Source organism: Lithobates pipiens, unplaced genomic scaffold (assembly GCF_037356315.1).
Source record: "Lithobates pipiens isolate NorthernLeopardFrog02 unplaced genomic scaffold, aLitPip1_a1.2 Scaffold_35, whole genome shotgun sequence".
NCBI classification, from domain to species: domain Eukaryota; kingdom Metazoa; phylum Chordata; class Amphibia; order Anura; family Ranidae; genus Lithobates; species Lithobates pipiens.
The window spans coordinates 20,928,307-20,942,085 of record NW_027507811.1 but is presented as its reverse complement, the minus strand read 5'-3'; the positions used below and the strand labels follow the sequence as shown (position 1 = coordinate 20,942,085).

Genomic DNA, 13,779 nt, shown 5'->3' with positions numbered 1-13,779 from the left:
GAAGAGGCCCTTGTCCTCATCAACATGGGGACAAGGTGCTTTGGGGTGGGGGGGCCGCGCGGCCCCCCCCTTCCCCAAGGCACCCCCCATGTTGAGGGCACGCGGCCTGGTACGGCTCAGGAGGGGGGGCGCGCTCGCTCGCCCCCCTTTCCTGGCCGGCCGGGTAGCGTGCTCGGACAAGGGTCTGGTGTGGACTTGGGGGGAACCCCCACGCCGATTTTTTTCGGCGTTGGGGTTCCCCTTTAAGCCCATTCCAGGCGGCGGAGCCCGCGACGTCTCCTTCGCGGGCCCCGCCTACCTGTACACGCGCTCGAAATGGGCGGACTTTCCGAGCGGGAACAGTCCGCTCATTTCGAAAGTACAGCGGACAGGCCCACACACGGGCGGACTGTTCGCTCAAACACAGTTTCAGCGGACAGTTTTTCGGAATTTCCGAAAGACTTTGTCCGTCCAACTGTCCGCTGAAACTGTCCGCTGAAAGCCCACACACGAGCGGATTGTCCGCCCAAACACTGTTCAGCGGACAAGGTTGGGCGAACAGTCCGCCCGTGTGTACGCGGCCTAACTTCTGGCAACCAATCGCAATTGCTGCCTGATCTGATACAGTAAACTCATTTTAAGTCTAGCTGCTATTTATTGTATGTCTCAGAGCAGGTGGAGAGTGAAATTGCATAGGGGGGGGGGGGGTCCAAGAATTTTTTTGCCCAGGGTCCAATCAATATTAAAGACGGCCCTGGAGATGGGGGGGTACAGCAGGTCTAGCTCAGGGGTGCCCAACCATTGATGTGGCCTGCCAGCTCCTGCTCTGGGATGGTGGGTCAGCAAGCCCAGGTGTTCCCGACCTACCATACCCGAGCATCAGTGTGAAGAATGGAGCCGGCACTAGAGGAAGCATACGCAATGCTTCCTGTATAGTGCTGATTTCTGTCACAGGCAGAGTGATACCAAATGTATTCCGCCTGTGACAGGAGCCGGCGCTATACAGGAATCATCGGTTCTGCTCTCTACTGCAGCCGCATGCTCCTTACAGCGCCAGCTCCTGTCACGCTGATGCTCATTGAGCTGGGAACCCCGTGATCTAGGATGGCAACCACCGGGGATTCCCGCCCACAGTGCTAGCAGTATCTACCAGGGATACCCACCAGCCGTACCATCCATCAGGGATACTCACCAGCAGTACCATCCACCAGGGGTACTCACCAGCAGTGCCATCTCTGACGAAAGAGGGTGTCAGATCCCTGCCCTCTTCTCTTAACTCGCGACAAAGGACCGGCCAACCCCACACCACGCTGTCACTTACGCAACAATGCCACTCTCAGCTGCGCCCGGCACGAAGATTTTCCAGCTATAGAACTATAGTGCCACCAGCAGGTGATCCAGGAGTCTCCTCCGGATGCTCCACCGAGCCTTGATCATAAAAGTCCATATGAGAGACCCTTGTGTTTGATAGGTCCAAACATTAGAAGGTCTCCCAACATCAGTGTCTGAATATATGTTAGATTTCTTTAGGTTAAAGTCTGCCAACCTGCAGGATACCCTACCAACAGGGTCTGGCAACTGGCTTGGTGCCCCTCTGGAACCTGGCTATGTGCTTTCCCCCAGATCAGATTCTCAAGGAGGTATAACACTCAAAGCTTGCAGTATCTCAAGACAGATTATATCTCAATTTTAAGACCCCATGGGCCATCTGAAGGCTTCGCACTGGGGCCATTAAACCATACAGGTACCCCAATGCCGGGATGTTTCACTGCTATCCGGACACTCCGCATCTTAGCCGCTAGTCTGATAGCTAGAAACTGTTTTGCATTTTGACAGCCACCCAGGTCTTTCCAAGGCACAATGTCCCCTAATGCACATGGAGTTGCAAATATTACATCTGGGTCATGGAAAAGCTCAAATGTAACCCTACCATTCCCCAGAAGATCTCTACTACTGATGCTGTTATAGCGAATGCAGTTATCAAATTCAGAGTGAGTGTCTGGACCAACAGAAGCAAACAGCTGCAAAAGGTACTTATGCAAGGTGGCTGTAGGAATCTCAGACCAGATGGGTAACCCATGTGACAAACAAATACTGGAGGCTGACTGGGCAGCGGACACAAGATGAGTGGAGACTGGCAGGGCAGCAGGCATGGGATCAGTGAAGTCAAAATGGACAACAGGCAGAGGATCAGTGGCATCAGGTTGGACAGTGGGCAGTGTATCAGTAGCATCTGGATGAGCAGCAGATGAAGTATCAATAGAGTCAGGTTAGATAGTAAGTAGAGGGTCAGTAGCGTCAGCCTGGAAAGCAGGTGATGGATCAGTGGTATCAGACTGGACAGCAGGTGATGGATCAGTGATATCAGACTGCACAGTAGACGATGGATCAGTGATAGCAGACTAGACAGCAGGTGATGTATCAGTGGTATTAAATTGAACAGTAGGCGATGGATCAGTGGTATTAGACTGGACAGAAGGTGATGAATCAGTGGTACCAGACTGGACAGCAGGCGATGGATCAGTGGTATCAGACTGGACAGCAGACGGTGGATCAGTGGTATCAGAGTGAACAGCAGGCAATGGATCAGTTCTAGCAGACTGGACAATAGGCGTTCGGTCAGTGGTATCAGACTGGACAGAGGGTAGAATACCAGCAGAGTCAGGCTGGAAATTAAACAGTGGCTAATGGATCATCAAAGTCTGACTGGATAGCAGGCAATGGAGTGGTGGAATCTTGACTGATCTTGTCCCACTTGACTTAGTGGGACAATCTGTCTCAAGTTTGGATAGAACTTTTTAGAAAACCAAGAGCAGGTAGTCATGCCATAAGAGAGAGACCAGGGTCCAAAATATGAAATGGCAACAGTCAGAGCTGAAGGTGGGTCAGGAGCAGACTGACCTACTATTGATACTACGTCTGGCCAAACTGAGATAGCTGGCACAGAGTCAGGCAGGACAGGAGCAGCTGGCACGGACTTGACAGGAATGGTATACACTGGCAGGGATGCAACAGCTGGCATTTAAACAGGCTGGATTGGTTGCAGGGTGCCGACCAGATCGTGCTGCTGGTGGAGAAGTAGAGACAGCACTGAGAAGTTTAGAGGAAAGGGTAGCAGAGGAAGATTTTGAAGGGCTTGTCATAGGTAATGAAACTGTAGAGGGAGCCCTCAATGGGCTAAATGCTGGGAAGGTGTAGCTAGTGGGAGCAATGTAAGATACTGATCTACAATTGGGCGTAAGGCGTACTTCAGTAGCAGCTGTGGTTGCCAAGGGTAACAGAGAAAGGAGCACAGAGCATTGCTGGACATCCTCCAGTTTGGAAGGTAAGAAAGCTGGATGTATTTCTTGTCTGCTGCACTCAGTTTCCATGGCTGACCACTGTGTTTCTGGTCCTCAACCTTACTATTTTGTGCTTCCATAGAGGAGAATGGACATCACATCTGTCTACCGCAAAATATCTGCCATTTGAGATACGTTGAGGAAACCAGATGACCACCTGGAGACCTGACACTATGCTCTCTTTTTATATTAAGAAAGATTTACTATGTTTGCTACAACCTCTTCTTAGGATGGTTGTCGCTTGACAGGTTTTATTCCCTCTACACAAATGCTTCTACTTCTGTCATGGACGCACTGTGCATGGCGCTGCAACTGGCCATGGGTGCACGGGTCCATCGAGATGCGTTCCAGTCCACAGGCATCCTGCGGTGGATAGACGTGCAATAATGCGAATGCCCGCTCGCAGATCGCGGAGATCGTGCACGCGCGCACAGTAACACAGCTTTGGCACCCAGTGATCTTTAAAAGGGGCCTCTTCAGAATGCATTCTTGCTGTCTGATCTGCAGCTCATCCTGTAACCCGTTCCTGAACACGCATCTGCTCCAGTGTTTACCCAGCTTTCCGGACCTCGCTGCTGTCTCCAATCCTGACCCCTTGGCTTGCCTTTGACCTGCTCTGTGTACCTGTTTGTCTGATCACCTGTTGCCGATCCTGCCTGAACCTTGACCATTCTCTGCCTGCCGCTTCTGTTTGATCCGCTGTTGTGACCTGGCTTGTCTGACCCTGCTCCTGCCTGCTGCTGCACATGTCTACAGTCCTGCATCTGTGCGCACCTGCCTGCTGCTTCTTATCATTCCTGCATCCACAGCAATCAAGCCTGTTCAAGTCTCTGCCAAGTGGACATAATTTTCAGCCAAGCAAACCCGGCAAGCTCTCATACCCCACTGTGCTCTGAAGGTCACTGTTCCCACTCCAGTGATCCCGGAACTAGAGCCCTATGAAAGGTCTCCCTCTGCACGTCAGGCTCACCTTCTAGATACGTGTCAACTTCTCTCAACCACATTGGTCCACCATACACATTATATCAATAATCATTAGTGCCTGTTTGTTACATTTGTTCACTCAAGCACCAGGCTATAGAATTACAAAAATCTCACATTTTCATCTGGAAAGTATTTTATCACTATGCTAGTTTCTTTCATAAAGAACTATAAAACATTTTAATATACTTATTAAATGTACTTGAGGTGTAGGACAAGCAACAAAAACGATAAATGCACTGTGATGCCTGGTTTTGACGTACAGAATGTAGGCTGCAGTACTTACATTCTCCACAAGATGGAGAGCTCACTTATAAGCATGGACCGCAAAGAAGGAAGTGATGTAATGTGCAGACAGGAAGTGATGTAGGGTTACGACAGGAAGTTCTAGATGAAAGGTGATTTAGTAGGAAATTAAGAGGAGTCACTACTGGATCTTGAGGTAGATCAGGTAATATCATGATATTTTGTTTGATAGCCATAAATATAGAGCCGTTTATCCATCCAGAGCCTCTGGTATATAGACCGTATACAGCCTAAATATAGAACCATTTATCCAACTGTCCATCCAGAGCCTCTGGTTTATAGACCAGATACATCCTAAATATAGAGCCATTTATCCAACTGTCCATCCAGAGCCTCTGGTGTATAGACCAGATACATCCTCAATATAGAGCCATTTATCCAACTGTCCATCCAGAGCCTCTGGTTTATAGACCAGATACATCCTGAATATTGAACCATTTATCCAACTGTCCATCCAGAGCCTCTGGTTTATAGACCAGATACTACTCAATATAGAGCCATTTATCCAACTGTCCATGCACAGCCTTTCGTTTATAGACCAGATACATCCTAAATATTGAACCATTTATCCAACTGTCATAAATCTGTATCTGTTACTGTGAATTAATGGACTCTATGGGGTGGATATACTAAAACTGGGGAGTGCAAAATCTGGTGTAGCTTTGCATAAAAACCAATCAGTTTCCAGATTTTTGGTCAAAGCTTAATTGAACCAGCTGAAGTTAAAATGCCGAATATAGAGCTATCCCCCATAACACTGTTTTGGGTACTTTTGGCTCTAATTACTGTACGCTAATAGAATCCCAATGATGTCAATATACGTCTCCCAGGAGGCTCCACCCCTTTGTTAAGATCAGATGTAATCCACTCGAACTGTCGTTTGATGCAAAAGAATAAATGGAATATGTGTGTCAGCAGGCGGTTTGGAGGATATTGGCAATCACGAATGGCGTGGATCTACATTGCTGGATGATGTAGATTGATGATGGCTGTACATCAAGAGACTTTTTTTCGTAAAAAAAAAAAAATTATATTTTTGTTGTGAACGAATAGGGGTAATATGTACCCCTTATTTACTCACCTGGAAGCCCCCTTATTATTAACAGGAGCTTCCAGATTCTGATTAGTCCCCTACCCACAGACCCCCCGCTACTACCAGGCCAAGGTTGTGGGGAAGAGGCCCTTGTTCTCGTCAACATGGGGACAATGTGCCTTGCAGGGAAATGTCCCCCTAGCAAGGTAACACCCCATGTTGAGGGCATGTGGTCTGCTATGGTTCAGAAAGGAGGGTGGGGTGCCCGCTAGCCCCTCTTCCTCTTCTAGCCAGCCAGGCTGCATGCTGGGAAAAGGGTCAGGTATGGGTTTTAACAAAGGGCTTCACACTTTTCTTCTTGATTGTCAAGTGGACTTTTCCTTTAAAATTTCTACCAGACCTAAAGAGCCAGGTATGAATTGGGGGAGTAAGCTCAGTGTTTTTTTTTTTTTTTTTAAACTATCCCTAACCTTGATGTCACTGGTTGTCAAGGACACGGAGGTACCTGTACCCACTGGTATTTCTAACAACCATTCACAGCAAAAGCACTCATGTATAATAGTGGAAGTATTTATTTTGGTTAAGATCAAGTGTAGTATCTGTTCTTTTCAGTTGCCACAGGAGGTGCTTTGCTGCTCCTATTCGGAAAAGGCTATGCAAATCTTCTGGCGTGATGGTATCTAGATGGCTTGTATCCGCAGGGACCGAACCTGAGTTCTCCTAGGTATTGGAGGCTAGTACTCGGTCGAGTCTGAGTGGGCCGGAAGGGTGTTCCTGGTAAGGATGGGTGCTACACTGGTCTGGCAGAAGGCTGTGTCATCCTGGCCTTCTGGCTAGGATTGTTGTGGTCTCTGTTCCTGTCAGCATCTGGTGGAGGAGCTGCCACTCTGACCTTTGGGTGGGTCGGGGTGCTGCCATGCAAATCCACTGGAATGATGGGGGCCTGGAAAGGCTAGTATCGGTAGAGGTTGTATTTGGCGTCTAAGGCTCTCCCCGAGAAAACGTAGAAGGGCTCACTATCTGGCAGGAATGGAGATTGCACTGGTCCAGCTAAGGGCCGGGCTCGAAAGAAGCCTGTGGTGCATGTGCTCCTGTAGTGGCAGTCCAGGGGTGCCATAACGTCACTGTGAGTGAGGGTCACTTTGAATGATGGCACCAAGGTCACTGCACTTTGCATACTTTTTTCACACCCGTCTCTTGGGCTGTGCCTTTTGGCTAGGACCAGAGGAATTTTTTATTCCTGGCCAAAGGGCCAGCCATCGTATTGCGCAATGGTCATTTTCATTTTCCCTCTCCACTTCCTTCCCCCACTTCTTTTATTTAACCCTCCTTGTTTGTACACAGTTTTGCACGCGTAACTGGTAGGGTGTAGGTCCTCAGGCCTTCCCTGAAAGTGGGTGGTGGACATGACCTTCTGGCTTAGTTTGCCCTCTCTCATGGGGTCTCCCTTCAGGGGAGCCTCACTTAGTACTTGGATGGGTCTGTTTTGGCAGACCCTCCAGAGAAAGGGGTCCGTCTGGTTTCGGCCAGATGGACCAAGTGTAAGTACCCCAGTCCCCGTCTGGAGCCTAACTCCCCGAGGAATCAGGGAAAGGTCCTTCAATTTGGAGGACTATGTGTACACCCATTGCACATTTTGTGTATCAATTTTTATGTGCGTGCGCTTTTTTTGGCACTGGGTGGAGTTTTTGGGAGTGTGTTCACACATCACGGGCTTTTAAAAAAAAAAAAAAAAAAAAGTGGAAGTAATACCACAATTATACTTGACATTTGTCTCCCACCAAGCAGGTAAATGTTAAGGCCGAACCTTAACTTCATTCCACTACAGTCCAGATAATTCTCAGTTTATTATCCATCTACACTACAGAGAGGAGATTCCTATATAGGTCAGGAGATGGCGAGGAGGTTTCTGGCAGGTCACATGACATTATTTTTATCTCTTTATTTAAGGTGTGTAGTGATAAATGTTACGTTGACTCTTTGCATAAGATTTTAAAGTAGTGAAGAAAACATCTGGTGATCCATTATCACCCAGCACCCGTCTTCACAGGACATCACCCATCACGGTGCCTCCAACTCACTGTCTGACAGCAGAGGTAACCAGTGCCAAGAAGATTCTAGAAGTCACCAACAAGATCACAGATCTGCTGACAGGAGAGGTGAGCGGTGCCGGGAATTCTGGGACATTATCCAGTAACAGACAAGGGATGTGTCTGGATGGTGACTGTATCATTGTGTGTGTCAGGTTCCTATAAGGTGTCAGGATGTCACTGTCTATTTCTCCATGGAGGAGTGGGAGTATATAGAAGGAAACAAGGATCTCAACAAGGACGTCATGATGGAGAATCAGCCGCCCCTCAAATCACCGGGTAAGAGGAGACTTTATTGTAAAGGAGAGAGCAGTACGGAGGGTCCACCTAGATCCCCCATCATCTGATAAACACATAGAAACAATGTATTCAGTCAGTGTGTGTGTTTCCTACAGATGGATCCAGTAATGGGAACCCACCAGAGAGATGTCCCCGTCCTCTGTATTCCCGGGATTCCACACAGGAAGGTCCCACTATCCCTTACCATGACCAGGTAGGTATTCTAAACTATGATATGACAAAGGGAACTGGGCACTATAACGCAAATATAATTCTAAACTATCAGACCACATTCCTATTTACTATTTTGTTATTGACATTTTTATTAATGTTATCATTTTGGGGTTTAGTGTGAAGACCTAAAAGACATCAAAGTTGAGATTAAAGAGGAAGAAGAAGAGACATTGGTGAGTGGAGATCAGCAGTCTATGGAGGCGGGGGAAATGATTATGAAATGTGAAGAAGAGGAATCTTCTCTATATATGGACACAAGTAAGTAATAAACATTAAGCTCAGAAAAAGTTAGCATAATTTTTCTTGGATGAGTATGAAAGATCCATCTCCTTTCCTCAATATAATATCATGAACCTCCTCAAAAAATGAGGAGGAGATACCGTACACCATATGAAAGGTTCATCTCCATTTCTCAATATACAGTGCCTTGAAAAAGTATTCATACCCCTTGAAACTTTCCACATTTTGTCATGTTACAAACAAAAATGTAAATGTATCTTATTGGGATTTTATGTGATAGACCAACAAAGTGGTACATAATTGTGAAGTGGAAGTAAAATGATAAATGTTTTTTAAAACTTTTTACAAATATGTGAAAATTGTGGGGTACATTTGTATGGCGCCCCCCTGAGTTCTATACTTCGTAGAACCGCCTTTCTCTGCAATTACAGCTGGAAGTATTTTTGGGGATGTCTCTACCAGCTTTTGCACATCTAGAGAGTGACATTTGTGCCCATTCTCCTTTGCAAAATAGCTTGAGCTCCATCAGATTGGACAGAGAGCGTCTGTGAACAGCAATTTTTAAGTCTTGGCACAGATTCTCAATTGGATTTAGGTCTGGATTGTGACTGGGCCATTCTAACACATGAATGTGCTTTGATGTAAACCAATCTATTGTAGCTCTGGCTGTATGTTTAGGGTCCTGCTGGAAGGTGAACCCCCACCCCAGTCTCAAGTCTTTTGTAGACTCTAACAGGTTGTCTTCTACATTTGCCCTGTATTTGGTTTCATCCATCTTCCCATCAACTCTGACCAGATTCCATGTCCCTGCTGAAGAAAAGCATCCCCTCAACATGATGCTGCCACCACCATGTTTCACGGTGGGGATGGTGTGTTCAGGGCGATGTCCAGTGTTAATTTTCTGCCACAGGTAGGGTTTTGCTTTTAGACCACAAAGTTTAATTTTGGTCTCATCTGACCAGAGCACCTTCTTCCACATGTTTGCTGTGTCCTCCACATGGCTTCTCACAAACTGCAAACGGGACTTCTTATGGCTTTCTTTCAACAATGGCTTTATTCTTGCCACTCTTCCATAAAGGGCAGATTTGTGGAGAGCACGACTAATAGTTGTCCTGTGGACAGATTCTCCCCCCTGAGCTGTGGATCTCTGCAGCTCCTCCAGAGTTACCATGGGCCTCTTGGCTGCTTCTCTGAATGCTCTCCTTGCCCGGCCTGTCAGTTTAGGTGGACGGCCATGTCTTGGTAGGTTTGCAGTTGTGCCATACTCTTTCCATGTTTGGATGATGGGTTGAACAGTACTCTGTGAGATGGTCAATGTTTGGTATATTTTCTTATAACCTAACCCTGCTTTAAACTTCTCCACAACTTTATCCCTGACCTGTCTGGTGTGTTCCTTGGCCTTAATTATGTTGTTTGTTCACTAAGGTTCTCTAACAGACCACTGAGGGCTTCACAGAACAGTTGTATATATACTGATATTAAATTACACACAGGTGGACTCTAATTACTAATTAGGTGACTTCTGAAGGCAATTGGTTCCACTAAAAAACAATAGTGAGGGGGCGCTAATGATACACTAGCGTTAACACAACGACAGTAACATAAATTAATGTTATAAACGAATAGACTACATAAATAATATTAAAGTGAAACATGCTCAATAATAATAAGAATATAAATTGAGTCCATGAGCATGAGCCGGGCAGTGTATGGTTCCTTTCTAGTGATATATGTGGGCTATCCTCAGTGCCAGGAGAAGGCACACGCTAATATAACTCTGTTACCTTTTTTAATGCTTTTTTATTAAAACAATTTTACGCTATGGTTCCTTCCTTCTCTTATTTCCAATGGGTCACCATGGTGGAGAGGAGGATATCATATGAAGTCTCCTGTCATATATGATATAGTATCATAGTGATATTCAAGCAAGTCTAAATATTATACCTACCAAGCAGTGTTTGACCTTCTTTTTAATTAAAGAGGTCATATATGTCTGGTGAGTAAGAAATCCTAAATAAACACAACGGGTGTGTTTCTGTGGATTATTTGCCAAATGGTATCGGCGTTACACTTTATGTTACATTGGTAACTTATCACTGAAGAATTTATGGACTTTACAAAGGAATGTTTTATTATAAATTTATATTCACATTATTATTGAGCATGTTGCACTTTGAGATTATTTATGTAGTCTATTCCTTTCTAATATTCATTTATGCTACTGTAAAATTTTTGTGTTTTGTGTTAACATTACTGTATCATTAGCACCCCCTCACTATTGTTTTTTATCACTCAAGGTAGTATATCTACACTTTTAGAGGAGCTGCTATATTAGATATTATATTCGTTCACACTTTTATTTTTGGAGCAAGGTTTCTCTTTCACCTTTCCATTTGGTTCCACTAGACTTTAGTAGGGTATCGGAGTAAAAAGGGATGAATACAAATGCACGCCACACTTTTCAGATATTTATTTGTAAAAAAAATTATGAAAACCATTTATCATTTTCCTTCCACTTCAAAATTTATGCCACTTTGTGTTGGTCTATCTATCATATAAAATCCCAATAAAATACATTTACGTTTTTGGTTGTAACATGACCAACTGTGGAAAATTTCAAGGGGTACGAATACTTTTTCAAGGCACTGTAACGTCATGTTCTCAACATATGAGGTGTAGATACTGTACATCATATGAAAGGTCCATCTCCATTCCTCAATATAACGTCATGTTCCCAACAAATGAGGAGGAGATACTGTACACCATATGAAAGGTCCATCTCCATTCCTCAATATAACGTCATGTTCCCAACAAATGAGCAGGAGATACTGTACACCATATGAAAGGTCCATCTCCATTCCTCAATATAATGTTATGTTCCCAACAAATGAGGAGGAGATACGGTACACCATATGAAAGGTCCATCTCCATTCCTCAATATAACGTCATGTCCCCAACAAATGAGGAGGAGATATTGTACACCATATGAAAGGTCCATCTCCATTCCTCAATATAATGTCATGTTCCCAACAAATGAGGTGGAGGAAGATCCATCTCTGTTCTCACTGTTACCTAGTGTGTTTATTGTGTATTGTATCTTTTATCTGGTTTATATTCATATTTTACATTATAATTGCACCCAATTCAATACCAGAGCTCTGAGATACTGTAGAGTGTTAGACCAACATACTGTATATGACTTCTGAATGAAAGACACAAAGAATTCTTATTACATTTCAACATTGATTTCCAACAGGTGGACACTATGTCCTGAATAACATATCTTCAGAATATAAAGAAGAAGAAATTCCCACCACACAATGTTCTTTAGGATTAGATCCCATTACACAAATAATATATCACAGACCTTATCACTTGGAGAGACCAATGGATCCCTCTCATCCTGAGGAATATTCTGATGATCCACATACTATTACTGCTGAAACAAATCTGGGATCTCGCAGTACAGATCCATCAACAGGTCCATCTCATCTCAAGGGATCTTGTTTTAGCCATGAAGGAGCTCACATAGGAGATCATTCCTTGTCATCTACAGTGTCTGGGAATTCTTTCAAAGAAACCCAGAAAAGTCACAAGAGTGTGCGTACTTTCTCATGTCCAGAGTGTGGGAAATGTTTCAATCATAAAGGAAACCTTCTTAATCACCAGAGAACTCACACAGGAGAACGTCCTTTCTCATGTTCAGAGTGCGGGAAATGTTTCATTCAGAAAGGACACCTTTATAATCACCAGAGAATTCACACGGGGGAGCGTCCCTACTCATGTTCAGACTGTGGTAAATATTTTAGTGATAAAGGAAACCTTCTTCAACACCGGAGAACTCACACGGGTGAGCGCCCCTTTTCATGTTCAGAGTGCGGGAAATGTTTTTTTCAAAACAGAGACCTTGTCGTTCACCAGAGAATTCACACGGGTGAGCGCCCTTATTCATGTTCGGAGTGCGGGAAATCTTTCATTAAGAAAGGAAAACTTGTTATCCACCAGAGAATTCACAAGAGTGAGTGTGCTTTCTCGTGTCCGGAGTGTGGGAAAGGTTTCAGTCAGAAAGGATACCTTCTAAAACACCAGAGAAGTCACACAGGTGAGTGTCCTTATTCATGTACCCAGTGTGGGAAACTTTTTTTACTCAGGAATGATAGCTTGCTAGACATCAGATAAGCCTCAAGTGTGAGTGTTCTTTCTCATGTCCAGAGTGTGGGAAATGCTTCAGTGAGAAAGGAAGCCTTCATAATCATCAGAGAGGTCACATTGGTGAGCCTCCTTTCTCATGTTCAGGTTGTGGGAAATTTCAGTGAAAAAGGAAACCTCCCTTAACACCAGAGTTATCCACACAGATAAACATCCCTATTCATGTTCAGAGTGTGGGAAACCTTTCATTCAGAATGGAGGACTTAATAATTACCAGAGAATTCACATTGGTGATCAACCCCAGTTCACACTGCTGCCACTTACAATGCAAAGTCACATGATAAGTCAAAACACATTCATTTTAAAGGGTTCCGACCTAATCAATGATACTCAAGTTGCAGCGGCAGTAAGATTCAAAGTAAAATACAAACAGCCATAGAGTAATATTGCTAAAAACACCAATTTCTTTCATGCAAATAACACTCACAAGCTTCTCAGGGTAACAAAAGGTCACAGACACCACTCTGGACCAGCGGGTGTGATGTCATCATAGGCCGCGAACCCCTCTGTACGTGTTTCGTCTATGCAAGGAACATCCTCAGCGGGCATAAAGACGCTTTTCTCGTCAAATATGTTTATTATTTTTTAAATATAACAAAGATTGACAAATTGTGTACATACAAGGATGGTGGTACAATATTCACATAGCAATAAAGCTAAACATATCGATATATGAACAGGATGAGTACATAACAATGTAAAAATGTAACCAGTAGAGCAACGAATAAACCGATAACACGTTACACCAAAAGCATTAGAAAATTCCATCAGAAGGAAAAAAGTAATCTAGCGACTATTTGTTCATTTTGCAAGAGCAGTAATAAGGAGATCAATCTAATGGGTATAAATTAAAAACAGAAGAGATAATGTGTAGAAACATAGCAAAATTATAAATGCAACACTTTTGTGTTTGCCCCTATTTATCACGAGTTGAACTTAAAGATCTACGACTTTTTCACAAAAGTCCTATTTCTCTCAAATATTGTTCACAAATCTGTCTAATGCCTCGTACACACGTTCCGATTATCGGACCACAAAAGTCGCTTTCGGACAGATCGTGCGATAATCTGATCGTTAGTACGCAGCT

The 13,779-nt window shown here is 44.4% G+C and overlaps 1 protein-coding gene across 1 annotated transcript in view; it reads left to right on the top strand.

Moving 5' to 3' along the window:
- The first annotated feature begins 2,985 nt into the window (after nucleotides 1-2,985).
- Nucleotides 2,986-13,779, top strand: part of LOC143955196 (uncharacterized) — a 44,054-nt gene continuing 33,260 nt past the window's right edge. The window contains 6 exon segments of the mRNA XM_077465285.1: nucleotides 2,986-3,124; nucleotides 7,630-7,799; nucleotides 7,886-8,009; nucleotides 8,126-8,223; nucleotides 8,360-8,501; nucleotides 11,740-12,585. Of these exon segments, the coding sequence (XP_077321411.1) occupies nucleotides 2,986-3,124; nucleotides 7,630-7,799; nucleotides 7,886-8,009; nucleotides 8,126-8,223; nucleotides 8,360-8,501; nucleotides 11,740-12,585 (1,519 nt within the window).